The sequence below is a fragment of the Rattus rattus genome, chromosome 2 (genome assembly GCF_011064425.1).
Source record: "Rattus rattus isolate New Zealand chromosome 2, Rrattus_CSIRO_v1, whole genome shotgun sequence".
Taxonomy (NCBI): Eukaryota; Metazoa; Chordata; class Mammalia; order Rodentia; family Muridae; genus Rattus; species Rattus rattus.
In genome coordinates this window covers 1,733,024-1,758,485 of record NC_046155.1, presented here as the reverse complement: position 1 = coordinate 1,758,485, position 25,462 = coordinate 1,733,024, and the positions used below count along the sequence as shown (strand labels likewise).

The following is a 25,462-nucleotide window of genomic DNA, read 5'->3' as shown; positions in this document are numbered from 1 at the left end:
CATGACCAAAAAGCTGTTGGGGAGGAAAGGGTTTATTTGGTTTATATTTCCATATCGATGTTCATCCTTGGAGAAAGGAAGGAGACCGAACAGGAACTCAAGCAGGGCAGGAACCTGAAGGCAGGAGCTGATGCAGAGGCCATGGAGGGGTGCTGCTTAGTGGCTTGCTGCCTATGGCTTGCTCGGCCTGCTTTCTTTCTTTTTTTTTTTTTTTAAAGAATTTATTTATTATATATAAGTACACTGTAGCTGTCTTCAGACACACCAGAAGAGGGCATCAGACCCCATTACAGATGGTTGTGAGCCACCATGTGGTGCTGGGATTTGAACTCAGGACCTCTGGAAGAGCAGTCAGTGCTCTTAACCACTGAGCCATTTCTCCAGCCCGGCCTGCTTTCTTATGGGATCCAGGACCACCAGCCCACGGATGGCACCCACCTAGAATGGGCTGGGTCAATCACTAAGAGAATGCCCTACAGATATGCCTACAGCCATATTTTATGGTGGTGTCTTCTCGTTGAGGTTCTCTCCTTTCAGATAACACTAATTTGTATCAAGTTGACATAAGACCAACCAGTGCCGCCACCATGCCCAGCCTAGCACTTTCACACAAGGTGAAAGAAACAGTTCTCAGGAGGGGCAACCTGTTCCCTGATGCCTCCTCCCATCAGAGGGGAGAAGCACAGGCTGGCTCTGTAAGGTCCCATGTTAGTCAAGGTTGCCCCTCACACTTCCCAGGCCTGGCAGCTGGGTCTTCCCTCCCGGTCCTTGTGAGGCAAGACAGCCTGCTTATATGGGGCAGAAATCTGTGCCAAACTCAATCCTGCAGTCTATCCCCAGAGGCCAGAACATACTGACAGGGGGTGTCCCGGGAACCCTGACCTTACCTGAGAGCTCTGGGCTATGGGCGAGTCAAAGCTACTGCCGAACCCAGCAGACAGCGACCACTGACTACAGCGGAAGGCTTATCAAGGCTGCCTCCTCCAGATGGAGAGGTGGGGCTGAGGCTACAGCAACGTGAGCTGCGGTACATGAGACACAGCACAGGGAGAGCCAGGCAGGCTGCCAGCTGCTCGCTCTGCAGCCCGGTTCCTCCTCAGCAACTGTAGCCTGGGGACTCTGGGAGGATACAGGGTAAGGCTGGAAGAGTTCCAAAGGGCTGGACCAAAGCTCTGCCTTCTCTGGACATAGGTCAAGTAGACAACATTCCTAGGACACTACTCAGGAAAAAAAAAAAAAGATTAAAATCAGTTATACTAAAAAAAAAATTTTATTTCTCCACACGCTGTGTTTGCTTCATACAGAAAATCACAAAGTTTTCCTGCCTTTCTGGGCGGGCTGTCTCCATAGATGGTTCACGTCTGGACACCTATCTTGTGAAGCAGGAGAGAGGCAAGAAGCATGGTCCAGATCAAGGCCCCGCTGCGCGGGGTGAGGAGCAGCGGGGACCGCGATCGGATGGCGCAGCCCTGAAGTCCTGTCCCTGTGGCCAGATCCTCGTCAGGAACCCCGACAGTTTGGTCACCAGGGGGTCGTACCTGGACTCTTGGTGTCTGTGAGGCCAGACAACCCAGGCTGAAGACTCAGATTCTGACCACCTGTGCAGCCACACTCAGCCCCTGCCTCCCCTCACTGTCCGTGGCCTTGGGCTGCCTCCTGAGGTAGAGGCGGCCAAAGGTGCCGCCCACTTGTCCTTTGGTGAGCCGTCCAGGATTCATACAGACACAGCCGAAGATGTCCTGGGAAAGAAAGGCCACCGGGTTTAGAGGCCTTCACTGGGTATTGTCAGAATCTTACACTGCGTTTTAGAAAACAGAAACAAAGGCAACCACGCAGGCAAGTATGTCCACTTGTAAGTGGAGAGTCTCTGGGGCAGAACCAAGAATGCAGTGGCCTCTCGGGAGAAGGAGCTCCCATTCTTGGGGGGCGAAGCTGAACCCAACACGTGCTTGTTTTCCCACATGAAGGAACTATCTAGGAGCTGAAATGGGTGTCACACTCTGTAATCTTTTTTTTTTTTTCTTTTTTTTTTTTTTTCGGAGCTGGGGACCGAACCCAGGGCCTTGCGCTTGCTAGGCAAGCGCTCTACCACTGAGCTAAATCCCAACCCCACACTCTGTAATCTTGGCGCTTGAGGCTGAGGCAGGACAAGTCAGGAGTTCTAGAACATTCCAGGCTGTAGAGACCCTACTTCAAAACACTCCCTCCCTTGAAAAGCAGACAAACCACTGTTTAAGAAGGGACTGGACCCAGCTTGAAAAAACTGGTGTGTTGGACTCCCTGCGAGGGAGTCAATACTGAGGCAGTTGGGCCTGTAGATTAAGAGCTTCTTTAAAGTACGGTTGGCTAAGGCCATGGGAAGGTCAGGCCAGAATTCAGGGGAAGGCAGGCAGGCAGGCAACACATTCCCAGGTCACCTCGATGTGGCCTGTACCCCTTACCCTTTGACACCTAGGCTCTGCTTAGGTGGGCGTGTGCTACTTGCTCATGTTTCCTTCCACCCGCGGACTATCTGCCACCCACGACCTCAGCAATCAGCTCTTGTGCTGACCCTGAAAGGGCACCGTCCCTTTCAGTAGATCCAGTTAGAGCAAGTGCCAGGTAACCTGAAAGGAAAAGTCAGGTTCTGATGTCTCTGGAACTAAAGTCGGTTCAAACCCACCTTCACGAAGTACCTCAGCTCTGACGGCACTATGAAGACATCAGGGGTGGCCGGCAGCTGGGCATAGGTATAGAAGTTCTCGTAGTCTATGGCCATGTCCTCGTGGGGCGGGTAAAGTGGGTAGTAGCTGTGGGGATGGAAGAGCCAATTCAGGAGCCCTGGGTGAGGCTCCCACTCCCAGTTTCCACACCGCCCGTAAGTGTGGCCTGGCTTTTATTCTTCCATTTGAGGGGACAGAACTCAGGTTTGTCACCACAGGGTGAAATTTCCTAGTGGCCCTGTGCAGGGTCCTGACAGTCAAATAGTCCACAGCTCCCATCTAATTACTCGTGGGGTTGGCAGGACACTCACCTTCTCTGCGTCAGGATGTGCTTGAGGATTCGGCTGAATCTGTCTGAAGTCCCAGAGGAGCTGAGGAAGGCAGAAAGCAATGGGAAGGAGGAGGAGAACCAAGTTTCTTAGTCAGTCCTCTTCTGGGAGGACCCTCGGGCTCAAGCCAACTAAGAGAAGCTGAGCAGAGAGGACAACTCCAGGGGAAGCTCGGAGTCTCACTGCAAGCAGCTGGCTCTTTCCCAGGACAGGGCAGCAGGGCACAGGGCTTAGAGGGAAAGAAGAATCCTAGGAATCAGGATATGGGAGGCCTCGGCGCTGGGGCCCGCACTGTCTCACACAAGACAAGTCTAGCACCACGAAGCCACACACAGCCAGGCAACCATCTCACACCCCCGCCAAAGCACACACCCAAGGGCTGACCTCCCGGCGCATCCCTCTCTCCCGGCAAGGAAGGTTTGATAGAAAAACCAACTGTGTAGCCTAGGCGCCAGGTCCGGTGGCGTCCGGCTGAGGGCCCCACGTTCACTATTCTGGTAAATCCATGGGAAACCTACAGAGGAACCCTGGAACGCTCAGGTCACAAACTGGGAAGGTAAAGAAAATAACCGGGCTGGAGAGATGGCTCAGTGGTTAAGAGCACAGACTGCTCTTCAGAGGTCCTGAGTTCAATTCCCAGCAACCACATTTTGGCTCACAACCATCTGTAATGGGGTCCGATGCCCTCTTCTACTGTGTCTGAAGACAGCAACAGTGTACTCACATACATAAAAAAATAAATCTTTAAAAAAAAAAAAAAGATTTTAACCAGAGCCAAACATATGAATGTCAGCGCCTGGGTGTTTCCATCAGATAGAACAGACTTGGCTCTTTGGGGCTTCACACGCGGTAGACTAGTGACAGCAACAAACATACTGTCTGCCTGTCTGCCACCTTCAGCAGACACAGAAGGCTGCATTTTTGGTTCAAGCATGGCTCCCACAACTCCGTTTCAAGACTGTCAAGTAGCATGGGGGATGTGGGTGGGGGGCGGTGTCTTGGTGATGACAGGGACAGGATGCAGGGAGTCAGCCGTCTTCTTACCTACAGATCTCCTCGGCCCCAATGTGGAACAGCAGGTCCGTGGATGTCAAACCAAACATCACCCCATTTATGGAGAGGTTGCAGGGCTCTGACACAAACTGCACTCGCTGAAAGGAGGGGCTGACATGAACACTTGCATCCAACATGAGAGCTCCTCCCCACCGAAGCTGGGGCCTGCAGACCACTGGGGACCAAGCCAAGTGCAGCAACCTATGACACTTTTGCTGGGCACTTAGGGGCTGTGCTCGCTCCTGAGAGGGCTTCTCTGCCCTCACTCCCAGGGCTGTCTTCACCCTACCCACTGCTGGCTGGCCAGAGGTGGGCAGGCACTGGTACCTTCTTGTCCTCTCGAGGCAGTTCGGAGAAGGTGAAAGGTGGCTGTGGGTAGACTGGCTCGTGGTGCACATCCCTCAGAGACGGGACAAAGACAAGGTGGGAGCCGGAGCTGCTTGGTCAAAACAGAGCACAAGAGGGCCCAGAACCGAGTCAGCAGACCTGGGCCACAGGCGTGTCCCTCACCTGGCAGTCCTCCAGGGAGACTTGATGGCACTGCACGCTGACCAGACCCTATCTCCCAAGACCCCGTGAAGGGAAGGCAGCCTCCCAGCACAGACACTTATCTATCTGGAGCTGGTGCGTACAGCTAGGACACACCGTGTCTTGATCTTGTGGCACCATTACAGGGGGAACTGTTGTCTGGTGGGAAAAGGGGAACAGCTGTGACCTAGAGCTGGGCACGGAAGGTACATGCACGGAATCCTGGGTCCCGGGAGGCCAGAGGGCTGTTAAGAGTTTGGGGCTAGCCTGAGCTCTGGAGTGAGACCCTATGTGAGGGGGAGCCTCAGGACAGGAGCTAGAGCTAAGGTCTGACCTCACTCCCCAGGGCACCGGTAGCTTGCGGGCTCTGACACATGGCTGGGGCCATACAAGTAAGGGCAGGGAAGAGCGAGGCAAACTGGTTAGATCCTAAGGCTGCCGCCCTCACACCTTGAAGATCAACCCAGACCTTTCCATCAACAAAGGGCTAAGCCAGGTCTGCTGGACACTGAAGACAGACACTATCAGAGGGCCAGGCACCTCCCCACTGGTGTCAGGAAATGATGCCGTTTGTGCTCAGCAAACTGACGCTAAAGAAATCCTGCACAGCGGCAGCACAGGCAGCTGCTCCTTTGATGGGGACAGGAAAGTCTCTAGGGTTACGACATGGAGCAGAGAAAAAAGCTGAGGCTCCCAGGGCCAGCACCACACAAGAGAGAAAAGGGAAACCCGTTTCTTTGATTTCCTTGTCATCCTTGGCAGAGGCGGCCGCTGTAAAGCAAACAGGTGTAAACTGCTGCTGTGAGCACACGCCTGGAACCAGCCAATAGCTGTCACTTGCAGCCCCTTCCTCCTCATGCTTAAACAATGACAGAGCTCTGGAGCGTCCGGGCTGGAGTTACAGGTAGCTTCCAGCAGCTTGATGCAGGTGCTGAGAACCAAACTCCCACCGCTGAGCTGCCTCTCCACTCCATAGGGACTTACCATCAGATCCTGGGGACCTGTGCATTATAACAGACCACCAGGCTCTCGAGACCAAAGGTACCTTTCATATCACTCACAATCTCTCTGTCACCAAGTTCACTGCCACTGTCCGAGTCCACCATGTGGGTGCTAGAGTCTGGTGAACAGGTCAGGGAGGGAGCTGGAAGGGGCGATTTATCTTCCAAGTCTCCAGGAACGGAACTCTAAAGGTACAAAGGACTGGGGGTGGGGCGGGCAGCTGTTTGATCTCACGGGACTGAGCTGCTCTCCAGGACCAGCTTCTGGAGAGCAATGGTTAAGGAGGAAACAGCCTCCGCTCGGCCTCCGCTCGAGGCTTGGAGCTGGCTATGGGGGAGGGGCTAGGAAGAAAATCCCAACTATGTGCAGCGTGGCACAACTTCACTTCATACATCATGGTGGGAGGGTCTCACTGCTGTCACTTGAGCAATGAGGCACACCAGGGCTCTCTGCTGCTACAAGGGAGGTCGTGCACATCTGCCAAGTTCTGAGAGCTTGGGGTTCTGCATTTCTGACCCAGCCCCGTTTCTATACTGCTCTGGCAGGGTGGGGCTGCTCCCCTGCCCTGCAGCTCACACTAGTCACAAAGGAAAGTGCCTGGTGGCGCTGGGCGCTGGCCCCCAGGGTAACAATGCTCGGTCTATTCTTTGTTTATGCCACTGCTATCAATAGCACATGGGATGAGGCACCAAAATCAGAATCCACCTCATGTCGGACGCACCAGCCAGCGCTGGGTGCTGCTCCAGGGCCTCTCCTGCTTTTTCGGGGGAGGGGGTGGGGGTTATCTTCTGAGGACTTCCTTTCTGCATTCCCAGCTGGGCCCTAGCAGCCCTCGGAGCAGAGGGGAGGATATGTAACCCTCCATTTGAGAAGGGAGAAGGATGGATGCACCCAAGGGCTCAGGTCTCCTGGCTCCAGGTCTGACACCAGCACGCGGTTGTATTACAACGAATCAACCTGGATCTGTTCTCAGGACAGAGGGCGGAAGGAAGACCTTTAAAAACCACCTTTGGTACAGGTTTGCTTTTAAGGCTCAGCCTCAGGGATGTTTGTTTACTATGAGTTCATCATCAAGAGAAAACAAGTCCCAGGAGCCCGCCCATCACTCCATTTTCTTTCTGACCCAGCCAAACGAAAAGGACAGGAACTGGGGGTGTCAGCTTCCAGTGACTCTGCCTCTGGCTTTAAACTCTTCCTGGAGCTGTGAGGCCCACACTAGAACCACAGCGCTGATGTCAGGGCTGGGGCCTCTCAGTCCTGTCTTTCCAGCTATGCCGAGGATTCAAGATCCACCCTTCCTCAAGTCTCCCACCCATGGCTCTAGCCCCTGGCAGCCATCCACCACCATGGGGAGCACTGACTCAGGAAAGGAACTTGGGTTTACCCCAAAACATTCCCTTCGTGCAAGGAGAGGCTTATGGCCTCTCAGGACTTCACTGTCAATCAAATGCCTCCCCCACCCTGGGAATATTCCCATGGAGTCACTGCTTATACAAGGGGAAGTGAGAAGGGGAAGTGAGGAGAGCCAAGGAAGAGGGAGCGTGTGAAGCTCGTCCTCTCACATTTGTTTATCTGACTTCCAAAGATGCCCTTTTACCCTCTGTCCCAGCGTCCGAAGCTCAAGGGCTCTATCTGATCCCTGAGTTCAAAAGGGCAGGAAGGACAGGGACGACTGTGACTTTAAAGCAGTTCAGTTTCCCACTGGTGGGACAGGGACAAGTGCAACTTTAAAGTAGTTTCAGTTTCCTACTGGTATTCCCTGAAAGAACCTAGAAAGCTCCAGGTTCTGTCCAGCATCTGGGATGCTAACCTTCTCGTTCCTTCGATAACTGTTCGCAGGCACTGCTTGAAAACGTCTTCGAATGGGCTTGTCAACTTACAGTTCTGCAAGAAAGGAAAGGAGGTGCACTCGGGGACTCAGGGCTAAAGCTTGTGGGACGACCCTGAAGGGCTGAGTGGACACAGGGTAACGATGAGAAAGATGAGAGCCAGGAACAGAGCCTGGAGCTTTGCAAACCCAGCACTCAGGAGGGTGAAGCAGGATTGCTGTGAGCTCCAGACTGGCCTACGATACTGACCGAATTCTGAGCCAGCCTGGCTCTAGTCTCTCAAACAAAGAAAAGCGGGGGATGGAGTACAGCTGCCCATCTGCAAGGAGTGGAGTCTAGATAAGGGAAGAATTAATCCTCCTGCACACAAGCTGAGAGTCTGGGATGAAGAATGCCTTGAAATCTTTTCTGTGGAGGAGAAACACCTGGCAACAAAGGCTAGGAGGCCCGGGCCCTTGACCAAGTTCCCAGGAAGGACCATCTGTACTTTATGAATCAGAGGACCCTAACACGTGACCTACCAGTTTAGAGCAGTAGCCACAGAACAGAGCTTCGGTCTCTGCCTCTTTAGCGCAGTAGGTAGCGTGCCAGTCTCTCAGGGGACTGTCAAAGCCCAGATCCACCTGCATTTGTTACTGTTTTTGCGCCTGGGCAGTTTAGTGGTATTAAGTGGTATTCCCTCCAGACAGTCTGATGTACTAGTGGGATGGAGTCTTCAAATTCAAGACATTTATTAAACATGGCCAGTGACAATGTTTTCCTCATTAGCTACTGGGCTGATGGAAGGCTGCCGCAGTTACAGACTCCCAGAGAGGAAACTAAGAGTCTAGGGTGAGTGTAAGTACCCAGCCCCTCCCCCAGGCACTCACCTCCACCTGTTCATGCTTAGCATCCAGGAAAGGGCCAAACTGTGAATGACAGAGGTGGGGAGAAAGCACCCAAAGAACAAATCAGAATCGTCCACGGCTGCAGGGGCCTTTAGACAAAGTGTCTAAGAGCAGTTCCCTGCCCAGCTCCACCTGTCCCTTGGAGAACCTGGGGAGTTAGCAGATGGGCCAAGGAGCATTTGAGTCCTGTTCCCTCAGGGGGCTTCCCAGGGCCCTCTATCCCCTGTAGTTGCCCCAAATGACAGCGGGCTCTTTCCAGTTTTCTACACCTAGCAAGAACAACAGACCGCTATGTTCCCAGTAGTATTTTAGCATAAAAAAGAGATTAGTTTGAGATCAGGGTAGCAAGACAGAGCAAGAATCTTGCAAAACCGGAGGATGGCAGTGGTGCTGGGCCTCAGGACTTGCAGCTATGGAGTAGGTATATAACTTCACAGGAGCAGATTTTACAAAATCCCAGCACTTGGGAGGTAGAGTTCAAGGCCAACCTGGTCTATGTAGTGAGACACTGTCTCAAAAACAAAAAGTAAGAAAACAAACTTTGTAAAGGGATAAACAGATGCTTCCTTTCTTTTATTTTTTTTCAGAGCTGGGGACTGAACCCAGGGCCTTGCGCTTGCTAGGCAGGCTCTCTACCACTGAGCTAAATCCCCAACCCCCAGATGCTTCCTTTCTTTTTTTTTTTTCTTTTCTTTTTTTTCGGAGCTGGGGACCGAACCCAGGGCCTTGCGCTTACTAGGCAAGCGCTCTTCCACTGAGCCAAATCCCCAACCCAAATGCTTCCTTTCTAAGGCCCACCTCGTTCCCACCCTCACTGCCCTCCTGAACACAGGGGACCTACCAGGATGCAGACATCTGGCCGGTCATGGTTGATGGTGCTGATCAGATCAAGCAGGGGGTCGTATGTGATGCTGTCGGAGGTGGTATAAGGCCCACAGGCAACTAACACCATAGTCTGCTCAAAATCTGAGACAGAAGGCATTGCAAGGTCACGAGGAGAAAGAGAACAGGCATTGGGTGTCCACAGGCAGGACCACCGAGGGAAAATGCCACAGGATTTGCATCATTAAGTCCCATGAGGGCAAGTCTGGGGAATCCAAGGTGAGGAGCCTCCCCCCCCCCCCAAGAACACCGAGCCAGCAGCACAGGCGGGGAGGACCCTGAGGCACAGCTGGCACATTCCCAGCAGTGTACCTGGGTGATGTGAGCAGACAGGGAGGCAGAACCGAGTAGACATGTGCTCACACTGTGGAGAAGCAAGGGATCCTCTGTGGGCTCAGTGCGTGGGACAGTGTGGGCAACTGAGGCGTAGACGCCAAGCGACCCTGCCGGGGATTCCTGCTACCCGGACATCACAGCTGCCAGGCTTGTGTCCCCACCTCAAACTCAGGTTTCTAAGCCCTGTCCAGTTCTTAGTGAAGTATTTTAAGCTGAAGTCTGATCGAGCCCCTGTGGCTGATACAATAAATCCTCCACTTGCCCATGTTTTCTAACATGTAGTATTACTTTACAATTGCTGCTCCTGGGGACCCAAGTTTGGTTCCCAGTACCCACACAGGCAGCTCACAACTGCCTATGACTGCTGCCCCAGGGACTTAACACCACCTTCTGGCCTCCACAGGTACCTGCACTCAGAAGTGCACATACCCACACACGGCACGTATATAAGCAAGCAAGCAAACAAACGAAATCGAATAAATCTTAAAAATGAATGAATGACCCCAAACTTGATGGCTTTAAAGCAATTTACTATCTTACAGCTCTGGACACTCTAAGTCCATTAGTAAAGTGGTCAGCGGGCTGCCATACTTCTAGAGGTCACTTGTGTTCCCCCTTTAAAGCCGGCAGCCTAAAGTCTGTTTCCTGACCTGATCTCTCTGCCATCCATTTTCATAAGGACCGATGTGACAGCACTGGATAATCCCACCCCAAAGATGATCTATTTATCTATTTAAAATACAATTTATTTATTTTAACTTTCTGTACATTGGTGTTTTGCCTGCTTATGTACGTCTGTATGAGGGTGTCAGATCCCTGGAATAGGAGTTTCATGGTTGTGAGATGCTTGCTATATGAGAGCTGGGATTTGAACTCAGGACCTCTGGAAGAGCAGCCCGTGCTCTTAACCACTGAGCCATCTCTCTGGCTGTATAGAGCAGGCTAATCTAGCATTATGCAGACCAGGTTTGACTTGACAAAGATCTGCCTCCTAAGTGCCAAGACTAAAGGCGCATGCTACCACACTACCCAGCCCCATCTTAGCACTCAGCCTTGAGCAAAGCCCTTGACCATATACAGTGGTGTGCGTACAGGTTTGCAAGATCCTGGAAGTGTTATTCAGTCTACCACACGAGTACCACCATGAACTGAGACTGGGAAGAGCCTGCCTCTCTCTCTCCCCCACACAGATAGTCTGTGATACTGTGTACAATGTCACAGACACCTGGCTTTCATTCCTGATTCCAGGTCATCTCCCAGATGCCTGCACGCACATCATGTGTCTGGGGTACTGGCCACACGCCAGCGTTGGCATTCATTGAAAATCTTTACTGGTGTTTGTTCCACTTTGCTTACAGAACGGTTTAGAAATGCCTTCCCTTCTTGTGGCAGCGGGGGATCGAACACAGCCTCACATATGCTTCACAAGTGCTGTCCACTGAGCAGCACCCAAGCCCAGTTTACGGATATTGTTTAACAGTTTGTTAACTTAAAATTTATTATTCTTATTGTCTTACGTTTTCTATCCAAATTACTTGATTTTTTTTTCCTTTTTTTTTTTTTTTTTTTTTGGGGACCGAACCCAGGGCCTTGCGCATTTTTGCTTAGCAAGCGCTCTACCCCTGAGCTAAATCCCCAACCCTTTTTTTTTTTTTTTAAAAAAAGACAGAGTCTTTTTTTGTTTTTTGAGACAGGGTTTCTATATAGCTTTGGCTATCATGGAACTTACTCTGTAGACCAGGCTTTCCCCAAAGTCAGATCTGCCTGCCTCTGCCTCCTGAGTGCTGGGATTAAAGCCGTGCATCACCACTCCCTTGGCTAGAGTCTGACTGCATAGCCCTGGCTGGCCTGGAACTCCCTATGTAGACCAGACTAGACTTGAATGTAGACCACATGCTTCTGCCTCTTGGGTGACAGGGTTAAAGGCATGTGCCACCATGCCTGGCCATAAACTTGCAGAGAGAGAGAGAGAGAGAGAGAGAGAGAGAGAGCGAGAGCGAGAGAGAGAGAGAGAGAGAGAGAGAGAGAGAGAACACACAGGCTTCCCTGTGCCTTTTCCCAGAGCTCTCGGATATTAACATTTTCCTCCAGAGACATTTGCTGGAATTACCTCTGGTGTCACCGTCAACTAATCTAGGATTTCCCACTGGTGTCCGTTTCTCCTCCGGTCTTAGACACGGGATTTGTGTCATAGCGTGTGCATCCTTTCCCTTCGCATGCATGTTAAGCAGCAGTCCAGTGCTGTCACTGTTCTCACTGTGTCATCAGAGCCCAGATAACGAGACTACCTGTGCTCGAGGGTCAGACACACCAGTGGCTCGTGAAGAGGGCCTGTGTGCCCAACCGCCAGTGTGACCTTACCGCTCGGATGCCACTCCCACAGCTTTTGTGGCTTCCTGAGCCTGGGCAGCTACAGTCTGGGACTCTGTTCATCACCTCCGTTGTTGGCAAGAGAAATTTTGAACCAGAACTCACCTCCCTCCTCTTCAGTGGGCTGATAGAACGGAAGTGGCACACCCTGAAACAGAAGAGCGCAGCTGAGGTCCCGCTCCTGCCGTCCTTGGGTAAGGGGTGGCTCTGTGTGCTTGTAGGTATGCAGTGGGAGGACTGGGAGAAGGACCAGAGGATGTGTCTCTGCCTTGCTCGTGGGGGTTATAACCCGGAGCCCACAGAATTGGCCATTTTTCTAAATAGCTCACTGTGACTACACAGATCAGGCAACAGGAAGTCACTGATAGACTCAAAAAACACCTGGCCACCCCATGCAAGGCAGGTGCCTAAACCACCGGCATGTAGGCCAGGATGGGAGAGAAGGGAGCCCAGCTACCGTCCCTGGCATCCTGGGGAACTCCCTGGAGGACTGTGTGGAGAGCAGGGATGAAGCCAAATTTGGCTGTAGCCGTTTTTTATAAATGAAGTTTGAATGGGTCATCGCACAGTCATGTGTTTGCCAGTATAGTGATACAGACTGGTGTGAGGTCTTACAGCCTAAAACACCTGCTCCTTGGCTCTCTGGAGGAGACAGTTTACTAACGTACAGCTTGGAGGTGGGTTTCAGCCTAGAAACAGAGACGACTAACAAGCGTCCAGAGACCGAAAGGGACCAGTTTCTTGCACCAGAACTGAGCATACTGAGCCCGAAGCAAAGGTGGAGTGGGGGAGGGGGCCACCCTGTACCTCATAGAGTTTGGTGGCAGTAAGTCTCCTGCCAGTGGTGTTGAATCCTTCCATAATTACAACCTGAAAGACAAGAAACACAAGGCGGCTAAGTAGGAGAGGTAAGTGAGATAATCACTTTGGTTAATTATAAACGCAGGGCATTTTCCAGAAAACAAATGAACGGTACCCTTCATCTGTAACGTATCAGTTATAATTATGTTCTACGCAAATGACCTAATTCCCGAGACAATCCCATGAGGTAAGAATTTTTATTTTATTTTATGGATGAAGACGCCTTGGCTTTGAAGGCCAGGTACCTTGTCCATAGCCGCACACCTCATGAGGTGGAGCCGTGATACAAGCTGGACCCAGAGCTAAGGAGAGAAAAAACACCCCTAAAATAGCGGGTCCGAATGGCCCGATCTCTGGGCAACAGACATGGAAGACAAGAAGCAGCTGCCCACAGCTGCCCACCGCTGCCCACCGCTGCCGACGGCTGGGTCTGCATCCCAGAAGGCTACGGCCTCACCTGCCCAGGAAACAGAGAGTAGTCTTTGAGTTCGGACACGTCCACCGGAATCTGAGCGCCAGAGGAGTGCTCCCGGTCTCCCTCGAGGATCACTGACTTGCTGTTTAGCCTCCCGTTGCTGTCACAGCCAATCTGACCCAGCAGGATGACAGGTTCCTACCAAAGGAAGGACGCCATGCAAGAATGGGCACAGTGAAACCCCAAATGCCATATGTTTTGGGAGGTGATCACAGCATCGAAAGTGGAAGGACGGGGGTTGGGGATTTAGCTCAGTGGTAGAGCACTTGCCTAGCAAGCGCAAGGCCCTGGGTTCGGTCCCCAGCTCCGGAAAAAAAAAGAAAAAAGAAAAAAAAAAAAAGTGGAAGGACCCTTCAAGGGCGTCTAGGCCACCGCCTGCCTACCAGGTGGGCTGAGAGGCTCTCTGTGTGAGCATTCCCAACCAGGGCAATTCCCCCCCAGCACTGCAGCCCACAGCACTTCTGGAAAACCACAGCTATTAATAGATCATTCACAGAGCCTGCCGCACACTGTTCTCAGCTGGCCTGCATTAACTCATTCGACCTTCACAACCCCTGTGAGGAAGATACGGCAACGCCCGGCAACAACAGGATAATTTCACTACAGTCAAACAATAGGGGAAGCTGGACCCGAAGGTCAAAAGTTTGGCTCCAGAGCCAAATGCACAGCACCTCTTGGTGCTCTCATGCTCTTGCCTCTCTCCAGAGATTCTTACATAACCCAGGCAGGCCTTGAACTTTCAGTCCTCCTGCCATGGGTTTCCAAGTGCCCGGATACCACACAGGATATCATACTGCCACTTCCAGAGGAAGTTATTCATAGACGGAACTGAAATCTCTCCTAGTGGCTTCCTGGGTAGGGCTTCCACTCTTGGGAGCAAACTGAGTTAAGTCTAATCTTCCCCTCATGTGAGGCCCTTCCCCCACACTTCCTCCTCAATTTCTCTAGAACTTCCTACAGGACAAAGTTTATTTATGGCCCCTCCTCCCTGGAAACAAACATAGGACAGAGGTCATTCAAGGATGGTATAGGACACACCTGGTAGGTCAGCAATGCTCCAGTACCCACCGGAACGGAAGCACGGTGTAATCTAGATGCCAGAGCTGGCCACTGGCCTTCGACAGTCCTCAGCCCAGAGCAATCACCACCCAGGCAGTGAGAGTACTCTCTAGCCTGCTGCTCTCACCTTGCAAACCTGGACACTTCTACCCGTGGGGGCTCTCCACAGGCAATCTGCCCCAGCACTGAGAAAACAAGGTTTCAACCCTTGCTTATGTGTAAGACCAAGTCCAAGAGAGAGGGAAGAAGTCTGGTGAGCCAGCCAGGGAGCGCTTGCCTGGAGCCAACCAAGACTAATACTGAAGCACTGGCCGGAAGAAAGGCTTCTCCACTGACGTCGGAGAGTAGCAATGACTTAGCTGGGCACAATGGCACACACTTTCAATCCCAGCCCTTGGGAGGCAGCGGCTGGCTGGTTCCTTGGCTACCTCGGGAATGAAGGGTATCACTAATTATGTTTTTGGTTGTGAGCCTAGCCTTTAACAGCTGAGCCATTTCTCCAGCCCTATATCACTAAATATGGAGGACGAGACCATGACTCTTACCTGTGCTGGGACCAGCAGAGGGGTAAATGCCTCGATCTTGTAATGTTCCTTCAGCTCGCTGCCAAGCTCCTCTATCTTACAGGTCAGAACTGCAACGCAGAGGGGACAGGATGCTGCCATTAACACACTCCCCTCAGCAAGAACAACCCACTGCCAAACGTCACAGTCCTGCTACAGGACCGAGAAGCACGGACATCTGTCTCGTTTGAACCCCAGGCCTTAGCCTGTTCTCTGACGCAATTACTCATCTGGTTTTTGGGAGGCCAGCATGGCGCAGTCCCAGAGGATCACTGGGAACCTCATCCTCGCTAGACTGCAGGAGACTCAAGGATAACCTGGAGCGTTTGTGTGTTCATAATTCAAGAGCTGAGCTCTTTCGCAGCTCGTGTTCCATGACTAGGGTAGCTGGTAGGACTTGGGAAATTACAGCCTCGCCCAGTGTCCTTCCCCTTCACCCTCAGAGCACCCATGAGGCCATCTACCAACTTCTCGACCAAAGGCCGCCAGCTGAGCCAGGCTTTGTTACCTCACTTCTCTCAGCTCTTCCACAGGGCTGTAAGCCCACGACACTGCCCAAGAGAAAACCAATTACCTTCCCGAATATCCGGGAGCTGCTGAAACATAGTTTTATAGCTGCTGGTGAGTGGTTCTGGGTACCCCATGACCTTCAGACTGATGCTTCCAGAGCCTCCTCTCCCCGACCAAGACACGCCCTGTGCCGAGCCAAAGGTGGTGACCACTTCTCCCCGGTTGGTTCTGGAGCTGTATTTCTGGGAAGGGTTAGCACTGAGGGGAAGCAGAACAGATTAGAATTACCGTGCCTGCCTGGCTACCTGAGAGGGGAGGCTTGGAGAAAAAGCAAGCTGTCTTGTAGAGCTAATCAACATGGAGGGGCTGGAGTACTCTGACCCTTCCTTCAGGAATCTCGGGAATGAGGTACCGAGGAACACCAGAAGACAAAAGCTTACAAGTTTAAGGACAGAAACATAAAAACGTTTTCCTCCATCAAAACTAAATGAAGGAAGACAAAACACACTCAGACTTGACTGAGCAGGAGTTTAAAGTGCTTCCCTTCCTCTGTGAGTCACTCTCTGCCATGTGATCCTGAAACAGTGACTGGGTCAGAGACTGCGGAGCGAAGCCTACAATACAGCTGAAACCAGGCCCGGTGGCAAGGCCTGCAATCCCAGCACTCTGAGGGCAAAGGCAGGACAGGGCCTCAAGGCCATCCTCAGCCAAATTTGAGGACATTCTAGACTACAAAAGACCCAACCTCAAAACAGAAACAAAAAACCTCACAGTTCAGAGCACAAACAACACTAAAATAAAAGTTCAACAAAGCTAAAGACACTTTCCCTTGTCTCCAAGAGGGGGACGAAATGAAGGAACGGCTAACAAGGAGCAAACTGCCCTCAACCCCAACCCCCAACTGATGAATTCTGTGTCCATTCTGATTGTAAATCACACCTCCAAGGACACTTAAGTGCTGCAGGTCCATTTGGAAACTTCTAACCCTCCCTCCCGCTGTGAACACTGCTTATGGGGAGGTCTAGAGGCAACCATGCTCAGTGCACTAAAACTCTGTAGGAACTCACTTCACAAAGGGCATGGTCCGAACTGTTGCCAACATCCCTTCTTTCCAGATAAGCTACAGAAAATGAGCTCAATTATGTTTATCTCCCGGGTTGCCTCAACCTAAATAATTTACAGGCTACTTTCCTAAGTTACAGAGTGAGTCTCTGATGTCATTCTTACTGTACATTTAAAAAAGGGACCAGGCAGGGAAGTCACCAGCTTCTCCAAGCTCGACCCGTGAAGGGACATGTGTCACAGCCCTCTACTGTCATCGGACGCTCCCAGGGGACAGCTGTAAGCATGGCCATAGAAAGAGATTTAAAGGGCCTCGCGCTTTGAGGGCATAGCTCCCACAATGGCTCTGCACAACTATTTGAACTCTCATAGGTTTCGGAGACACCCTTTCCAATCGAGAAAGTTCATTCTGAGGGCAGTTTTGAGATCTCTCCAAACCAGGCGGACTGCAGTGGAACCAAGCGGCCCCTTCATGACTCAGTGACCCCTGATGGCCAATGCTGCAGAGCTTCTGTCTTGCCTCTCCGCCTTTTGAGATCTGTATCTCGTGTGCACTGAGTATTCTGCCTGTGTATCTGTGTGTGCACCACTTGTGTGCCTGGTGTTTGCAGAGGCCAGGAGAGCTCACGGCTCCCATGGAACCGACTTAGGAATGGTTGTGGAGACACAGAGTGGAGGCTGAGAACCAAACTTGTGTGCTGTGTAAGAGCAGCAAGCGCTGTAGCCCCCGTCACAGCCTCTCTCTCAGGCAGAACTGAGAAACCTTTACTCTGCTTGGTTTAGAAGGGATCCAGATGTCGGTATTTCCCTAAACAGTCGGACTGCTGTTTGAGCCTCATCCCGATGGGTCAGACCTACAGATGTCTCCTCAGCCAAGCACTTATCTGTGGGTCTCTCTAATGGAGACCCATCACTTGTGGATTCCTGCAGACTTATGCACAGTGGCTGCAGCCATGAGGAAGTATCAGTTAAGCTTCTGAAAGTAGATGCAGTGAGGAGAAGAAAATGCTCAGAAACCAGTTGTCACCTGGGCACCGGGTGAACAGGTTGTGCAATGCTGCAAACAAAGACACATGCTTTTCCTTTAAAAAACAAAACAAAAAACCTTCAGATTACAAAAAGAAATCCAAGTAAATGCCAAGCGAGTAGAAACAGGTGAGGGCCTATCTGCCTTGACTGGCCAGACCCGCCAGACGCCTGGGCTTTCTGAATAGCCAGGCTGTTTTCAACGGGAGATATCGGCTCCCTATCTAGGAACAAGCCTCAGAAGTGGGAGGAAGGCAAGGCTCCTTGATTACAAAGTTACAAAACGGTAACTTTCCACAAGGCAGAGAACCTTGGGCTTTCCAGCCAGCTCCAAGTAGATGGCCCACTCCCATGGTGGTTAATAAGTCACTAGCTGTTCAACTTGTCAGCAGAGAAAGAGGCGTGGCTTTCTAGGTGCCTGGATCAATTATGATACGTACCTTGGGGAGAAACTCGATGGGGAGAGAAGCTGGTGTGGGCTGCGAGTAGAGACACTCCTTTTGGTTAGGGGGGTTTCTGGGGTGCTGCTAACTCGCTTTTGAGGACCCTAGAAACAAGACAAAAAGTGAAATTCCACTCACTCTGGCTTCAAGGTGCTAATTAAGTGTAGAGCACTGTAGTTCCTTAGAAAGGACAAAGTGGCACAGTAAGGGACATGGCAGGGGAGCCTCGAACCATCTCCAGCTGTGTTCACACACCTTCAACAGAAACCCAACACCCACCGGGACACTCTCTGCCCTCCGACGGCTGTCATGACAAGAATGCAAACATTCCTATTCCCCAGCCACCTGACCTGCCAACGTGCTCATGATCTTCGCCCCCATCCCTCCCTAACCCCACTTTCTGCATTTAGGAACACCAGAGTTTGGCAATGCATAACTTTGACCTGTGCACACACATTCTCCCGAGAAGGGATGGGACCACGTTGCACTTCTTTTGGCCAAGTCTACCACACATTTTCCCAATTAAACCCTGGAGTAGCTCCAGGCAGATAAGGTGGTTGAGCTCATACTTGGAGAGAGTAGTCAGCAAACACCTCACTAATGGTCACGTCTGGTTAGGGTTTTTTGTTGTTTTGTTTTACTTTTTCTTTTCTTCTCCTTTGCTTATCAACACGAAGCCAGATAAGTCCAGAATTAAGGGAGAAACCCGATCACAGGACCTAACATTCCCAAAAGCCTAGGCTAACGGGAGCCGAACAGGAAAGATCTTTTGCCCAAGATCAGGATACACAAGCTTTTCTGACTCAAGGGCTCCCCCTGTTGGTGCACTTAAGGAAAGGCCGCCAGGCTTTCAACTGGTAGAGACTGTGGGACCCAAGGTGAGAACAGACTCAGACCGATTACTAAGAAAGACATGACGGCTCTCATACTTGAAATCCCAGCTTCTGGTAGCTGCAGTGCAAAGGCTACCCAACTCTGAGACCCTGACTCAAAAAAACAAATGAAGAAGTTGCACTGGAAATTTGTGGTTTTATTTAAGATTTTATTTTTTTCGTATGTACTAGTGTTGAGCGTGTGCCTGCGGTGGTGCCTGTGGTGAAGTTGCCTCAGGAGGTCGGAAGAGGCGTTGGGACCCCTGGTGCTGGAGTTCCATGCAGCTCTGAACTGTCTGATGTGTGTGCTCAGAACTGAACTCAGGTCCTCTGCAAGAGCAGCAAGATCTTGTAACTGAAGAGCTAGCTTTCCAGCCTGTGCTGGTTTTTGTTTGAGACAGTCTCAGGTATTAAAGCCCACACCAGCCTTAGACCCCCTATGTAGCTGAGGCTGGCCCCCAACTCCTGATGTGCCTCTACTGCACCTGGCTGACAAACTAGATTTTAAATTTTTCTATGTTTACTTGTTATTTGAATGTGTGCATGATATGTGTGGGCACGGGTGCCCCAGTGCAAGTGTGGAGTCAGAGGACCATGCTATGGAGTTGGTTCTCCCCATCCACTTTACATAGGTCCTGGGGACGGAAGGCAGGTCCTCTAAAATGATCGACCTGTACACTGATGCTCCTTCTCAACCAGAGTCTCTCTGTGTAATCCTGGCTGTCCTGGAACTATGTAGACAAGGCTATCCTTGAATTCAGAGATCTTCTTACCTCTGCCTCCCAAGTCCTGAGATTAAAGGGATGTGTCACCACACCTGGCTAAAATAACCATTCTTGAGTATTTCTTAATTGTACCTTAATATCTTTTGACTAAATATATACTAAAATAGTTATCCGAATTTAAACTTAAAACCCACGGCTTTGGGGGTTGGGGATTCAGCTCAGTGGTAGAGCACTTGCCTAGCAAGCACAAGGCCCTGGGTTCGGTCCCCAGCTCCGAAAAAAAGAAAAAAAAAAAAAACAAAAAACAAAAAAAACCCCACGGCTTTTTATTTTACACACTGATCTTTAAACTCTGGATGCATTTTCCTACACTGGCACAATCTTGATCCTTAATCCCCACGTTATCTGACTGAGCTCATAATCTCCATGCCTCCTTGTCTACTGCTAGAATATGCCACTTCTAATTTTTGTCATTATAAATAGTTGTTACAGCCATGGTCAGGCATCAGTGTGTGACCTGTGTCATTTTCTCAGACGTTTTTTAGGAGGCGGTCGGGAAAAGACTGTGGGTCTTTGCAGACACTAAACATGTACCCACTGGGCTACACTCCTAGATCTCAGGAAACCTCTCACCAGGAAGAAAGATTACAACATGATTTAGGGTCCCTCCAGCTAGTTTTCAAAAAGACTTCTCCATAGGCTTGGCCCTAGGGAAAGACGAGCAAAGGAAGCAGCACCCACACTCTGAGAGCGTCTGTAACAGAGAAAGGAACGAGATCCATGGTGAAAGATAAGGCAGAAAATACACAGAGAAGAGGAAGAGGCAGGAGGCTGCTACTTCAGACAGGCTGGCTCTCCTGACCAGAGGCCACCAGGTGAGTGTACGTCTGATATGGCGGCCTTGGGGTGAGCGTACGTTTGGTATGCCTGACACCAAGCAAGATAACAAGTGTGGAGGAGTAGAGAGACAAAGCCCAGGTAGGAGCAGTTCAGAAACACCTTCTCCTCACACATGCTAGTTCACAACATGACCTCATGTTTGTCGAGACCAGGCTGTCCCGGAACTCACAGAGATCCACCAGCCACTGCTTCCCAAGTGCTGGACTAAAGGCGTGTGCCGCCCTGCACAGCTCTGGGATATGTTTTTAAGAATGTTATTTGTCGGGCTGGAGAGATGGCTCAGTGGTTAAGAGCACTGACTGCTCTTCCAGAGGTCCTGAGTTCAATTCCCAGCAACCACATGGTGGTTCACAACCATCTGTAATGAGATCCGATGCCCTCTTCTGGTGTGTCTGAGGACAGCTACAGTGTACTTATATATAATAAATAAATAAATCTAAAAAAAAAAAATGTTATTTGTCAGGTGCAATTCCCAGATGCCGTGTGTTCACCTTAGAGGGTGTGGTGTAAGCGCTCAGAAGGGTCTCCTCTTCCTCCTCTGCTTCAATTCTGAAAAGGCTGGTCAAGGAGAGCAACTACGTGAGATTCAATGAAAAACTGAATGTTAGATAGTTTTCAAAATTTGTTCTTAAAGTGTATATGCAGCATTCTGTGACACATGTGGCTTAGTCCAAAGTCCTTGAGCAGACAAGGATACAGCTCTTGTATGGAGACAATGTCTCTGGTTCCTGCGTGCCTGTTGTCTTTGGAGGCACTGTGACAGGCTTTGGAGAGCTTTTTGTTCAGAACCTGAGGAGTAAAATAGAAGATGGTGAATAAGTTATTCCGTGGTCTGGTGGGGGTCGGGAGAGGGGAAGAGGAGGGAGCATTTCCCATTTGAAATAATCACAGCATTCAGGATGTCAGCAAAGGATAGTTGGTAAAGCACTTGCCAGGCATGCAAGGCCCTGGGTTCAATCCCAGCATCATCCCACTCCCACCTTTAATCCCAGCTCTGCAAAGCAGAAGCAGGTGGATCTGAGTTCAAGGACAGCCTGATCTACACAGTGAGACTAAGTCTCTAAGTCAGTCTCAGAGTCTGTCTGTCTGTCTGTCTGTCACACACACACACACACACACACACACACACACACTAAAAGCTTCTGCCATGGGGGCTGGAGAGATGGCTCAGCGGTTAAGAGCACCGACTGCTCTTCCCGAGGTCCTGAGTTCAATTCCCAGCAACCACATGGTGGCTCACAACCATCTGTAATGGGGTTGGGTGTGTCTGAAGACAGCTACAGTGTACTCGTATACATTAAATAAATAAATAAATCTTTAAAAAAAAAAAAAAAAAAAAAAAAAAGCTTCTGCCATAAGAGCTAGAGAGATGGCTCAGTGGTTAAGACGACACAGTGCTCTTCAGAGGTCCTGAGTTCAATTCCCAGCCAGCTCACACTACCTGTAACTCCACTCCAGGGGATCTGACACCTCTGGCTTCTGCAGGTATCTGCACTCACGCACACATATACATAATTAGAATAATAGAAATAGATATTATTTGAAAATAAGGGGTTGGGGATTTAGCTCAGTGGTAGAGCGCTTGCCTAGGAAGCGCAAGGCCCTGGGTTCGGCCCCCAGCTCCGAAAAAAAAAAAAAAAAAAAATAAATACTAAAAATCTTCATAACCGTCTACCAACAACACATAATACTAATTCTCAACCAACCATATACCAGGCAGTTTTAAGTGCTTCACATACACCCTCATGTAAATTTTTTCATTTAAATTTTTAAAAAAGATTTATTTATTTATTTAAGTATATTAGTACACTGTTGCTGTCTTCAGACACACCAAAAGAGGACATCAGATCTCATTAGAGATGGTTGAGAGCCACCATGTGGTTGCTGGGAATTGAACTCAGGACCTCTGGAAGAGCAGCCAGTGCTCTTAACCACTGAGCCACCTCTCTAGCTCCCCTCATTTGACTTTTTTTTTTTTCTTTTTTCTTTTTTTTTCGGAGCTGGGGACCGAACCCAGGGCCTTGCGCTTCCTAGGCAAGCGCTCTACCACTGAGCTAAATCCCCAACCCCCCTCATTTGACTTTTATAACAATCATTATAAACAAAGGTTATTAGAATGTAACAGAAGGAAAAAAACCAAGGCTCAGAAATAGTAAGTAGGGGGTCCAGTGATACAGCTCAGTGGGGAAAGACACTTTCTGCTAAGCCTACCGGCCTGAGTTTGAACTCCATAACCCACTTGGTGAAAGGAGAGACCACGTTTCTTTCTTAAGATAAAGTCTCAATATGTAGCCCCAGCCGTCCTAGAAGTCGCTCTGTAGACCAAGCTGGCCTCAAACTCACAGAGATCCCCTGCCTCTGCTCCCAAGTGCTGGGGTTAAAGGTGTGTGCTGCCACCACCACCCAGCAAGAACCATTTTAAAGAAATACTTATTTATTATGTATACATCATAAAGTTTTCTGCCTGCCTGTATGCCTGCAGGCCAGAAGAGGGCACCAGATCTCATTACAGATGGTTGTGAGCCACCATGTGGTTGCTGGGAGTTGAACTCAGGACCTCTGGAAGAGCAGTCAGTGCTCTTAACCTCTGAGCCATCTCTCCAGCCCCTTAGAACCATTTTTTTGTTTTTATGGTCGTCCTCTCACCCCTATAGCACAGGTGTGTATACACATGCACACACACATAAACACACACACACACACACACTAACTAAATAAAGGTTAAAAAAAACAAAAGACATTATGATAGAAAGAAGCGAAAGAAAGGAAGGAGCAGGCCTCGCTCACACTGGGACCCCAAAGCTTCCATCTTCTCATCAGCGGACACCTCCACGCAGCAGGATGACTTCAGGAAACTCACAGTGGCTCTTACCTCGTGCTCAAAGGAGCTGAGGATCTCTCCAGTGAGGCACGATTTCCCTGCGCTGGTGCAGAAGGCGATCAGCTCGCTCACCATTCTCTCCTCAGTCTGTCGGTACAGAGTACACAGCTCTGCCACTGCAGGGAGAGGGAGCGGACGAGTAAGAACCTCATTCATTTCTCACAGCTCTCATCTTGAGAGGCCGAGCAGCCCTCTGCTATCCAGCACCCACAGGCCCTGGGAACACGGCAGTCAATGAAGCCAAGAGAAACGCTCACTCACGGGACGCTCACACTATCGGGGGAGAGATCAAGGAAGGATACAGTACCTTAGACACTCAAGGGCGCCATACAGAAAAATGAGGTGGGGGTGGGCAGAGGCCACCAGAGGCTCCAGGAGGTAAGTGCTTGCCACACGAGTGTGAAGACAGGCGTGCCGTGGGCATGGTGGTGTGTTTGTGAGGCCCAATGTGTGGAAGGCGGAGACGGGGGATGCCTGGAGCAATAACAGTGACTGGGTGCTGCAAGAGACCCAGCCTTGATATATAAGTGAAGGCGTGACCGGGAAGACTGAGTGTGATACCACAGTGAGTGTATCTATTCTGAGTCCTGGCCACTCACATGAACATGAAAATGGCTGTCAAAGGCTGAGAAACAGTGGGTGCAAACCCACCCCAAGGAAACCCAGGAGTGGTGGCAGCGAATCTCCTGACAGCACAGGAGCCGCAGTCGCTAGTTGCAGAGGATCCTACTCCCTCCTCTGGCTTTGGAGGGCTCTGCCTTTGCATGGTGCACTTGTATATTCCAGACGAACAGTCATTCACATACGTAAACCTACTTTAAAAGAACAGGTTTTATCTTAGAGAAGACGACGAACTGTGGCAGATTCAAAATAAGAACTAGGATTTAGCCCCGGCTTTGGCAAGACAAAGGCCATCAGTTATCCCAGTAACAGCAGGTTGCTAAATTTGGGAGGACAAAAAAGCTACAGAAAGGACTTAAGAAAGAAAACTTAAGATATCAAGTACCCTTCTGAAGAGGCCTGCTGTAATCAGGAAGGGGAGAATTCAGGTGTGGGATCAACAAAGCACTTTAAGCAAAAGACATACCCCTGCCAGTTGCGGTGGACCTGCCTTCGGCTGTCAACAGCAGCAACAACAAAAATCAGGAACACACTTCATAGCCTCATAGGGACTAAAGACACCGAAACTTTATTTTATATGCATGGGTATTTTGCTTGTATTTAAGTGCACAACATGCATGCAGTGCCTGAGGTGGCCAGAAGAGGGCACAGGATCCTCTGGAATGGGAGTTGCAGATCCCTTGGGAGCAAGGAAGTGAATGTTGGTCCTCTGTGCTCTTAACCACGGGGACCATCTCTCCAGCACCAAGGGACAGTCTTCAAAATATTTCAATTTCTTTTTTAAAAAATAATTTATTCGTTATTACTTTGTGTGCATTAGTGTTTTTCCTGCATGTATGTCTGTGTGAGGGTGTCCACCTAAAGGGATCCCTACTTGCACAGTCCACTAAAAACTCTGATGAACCGGACATGGTGGTGCACATCTTTAATCCCAGCAACTCAGGAAGCAGAGGCAGGCAATCTCTGTGAGTTCAAGGCCAGCACAGTAGTCTACATAATGAGTTCTGGGGTTACAGAGAAACTCTGTCTTTAAAAAAAAAAAAAAAAAAAACTCTCATGAGAAAGTCATTGGGCGACAGATGACTAGGTGTGAGCTGCAAACGGTTCCAGTGCCTCCTATTGGCAATGTCACCTGTTGTTTCGTCAGGACCCAAGTGGTACCCCACGAGCATATGTAACTTGGAAGCGATCCCCTCGGGTCGGGACTCACATTTCTCCAGCAGGGAGTCCTCGCAGTCCAGGCCGAAGATCTGTAGCTCCTCCGCCAGCTGCTGGGTGGACAGGGCCATGCCGGTAGCCTGCTGCCGGGCTCCGACCTCAGCTCAAATCTGCCCTGCAGAGGCTTATTCTTTCACTTTGCGGGAAGGTGACAGGGACCGGTCACAAGACCACCTGGCCTAAGCCCTCAGACGACCCCAACCACCAGGTCACAGAGAAATACTTCAACAACCCTCGAGAGGTCTCAATCCGGAGAGAAAACTTGCTCCCGAATGCTACAGCCAGGAAAAACCCGCCAAACGCTTTGCCTAGCGCGCGCTTGCGCGAG

The 25,462-nt window shown here is 50.4% G+C and overlaps 1 protein-coding gene across 1 annotated transcript; it reads right to left on the bottom strand.

The window, feature by feature from the left end:
- Positions 1-1,251: 1,251 nt before the first annotated feature.
- Positions 1,252-25,462, bottom strand: Pola2 (DNA polymerase alpha 2, accessory subunit). Its single transcript, XM_032891101.1, has 18 exons — positions 25,127-25,462; positions 23,287-23,411; positions 21,112-21,203; positions 20,906-20,963; positions 17,915-18,021; positions 15,451-15,644; positions 14,859-14,947; positions 13,237-13,392; positions 12,726-12,788; positions 12,024-12,066; positions 9,172-9,296; positions 8,313-8,351; positions 7,425-7,498; positions 4,412-4,520; positions 4,076-4,182; positions 3,014-3,073; positions 2,663-2,789; positions 1,252-1,739 (listed from the first exon to the last, which is right to left on the bottom strand). The coding sequence occupies exons 1-18, from the start codon at positions 25,203-25,205 to the stop codon at positions 1,584-1,586; spliced, it is 1,803 nt and encodes a 600-aa protein (XP_032746992.1). The 5' UTR covers positions 25,206-25,462; the 3' UTR covers positions 1,252-1,583.

What these genes read in the sequence shown, in the direction of transcription:
- Pola2 (XM_032891101.1), bottom strand. Translation starts at nt 25,205, where the DNA reads ATGGCCCTGTCCACCCAGCAGCTGGCGGAGGAGCTACAGATCTTCGGC. An exon ending in ATTGTCTCCATACAAGAGCT is followed by an intron (nt 20,964 to 21,111) that starts GTATCCTTGTCT and finishes CAGCCTTTTCAG; the next exon opens with AATTGAAGCAGAGGAGGAAG. An exon ending in CTTACACCACACCCTCTAAG is followed by an intron (nt 18,022 to 20,905) that starts GTGAACACACGG and finishes TCTTGTTTCTAG; the next exon opens with GGTCCTCAAAAGCGAGTTAG.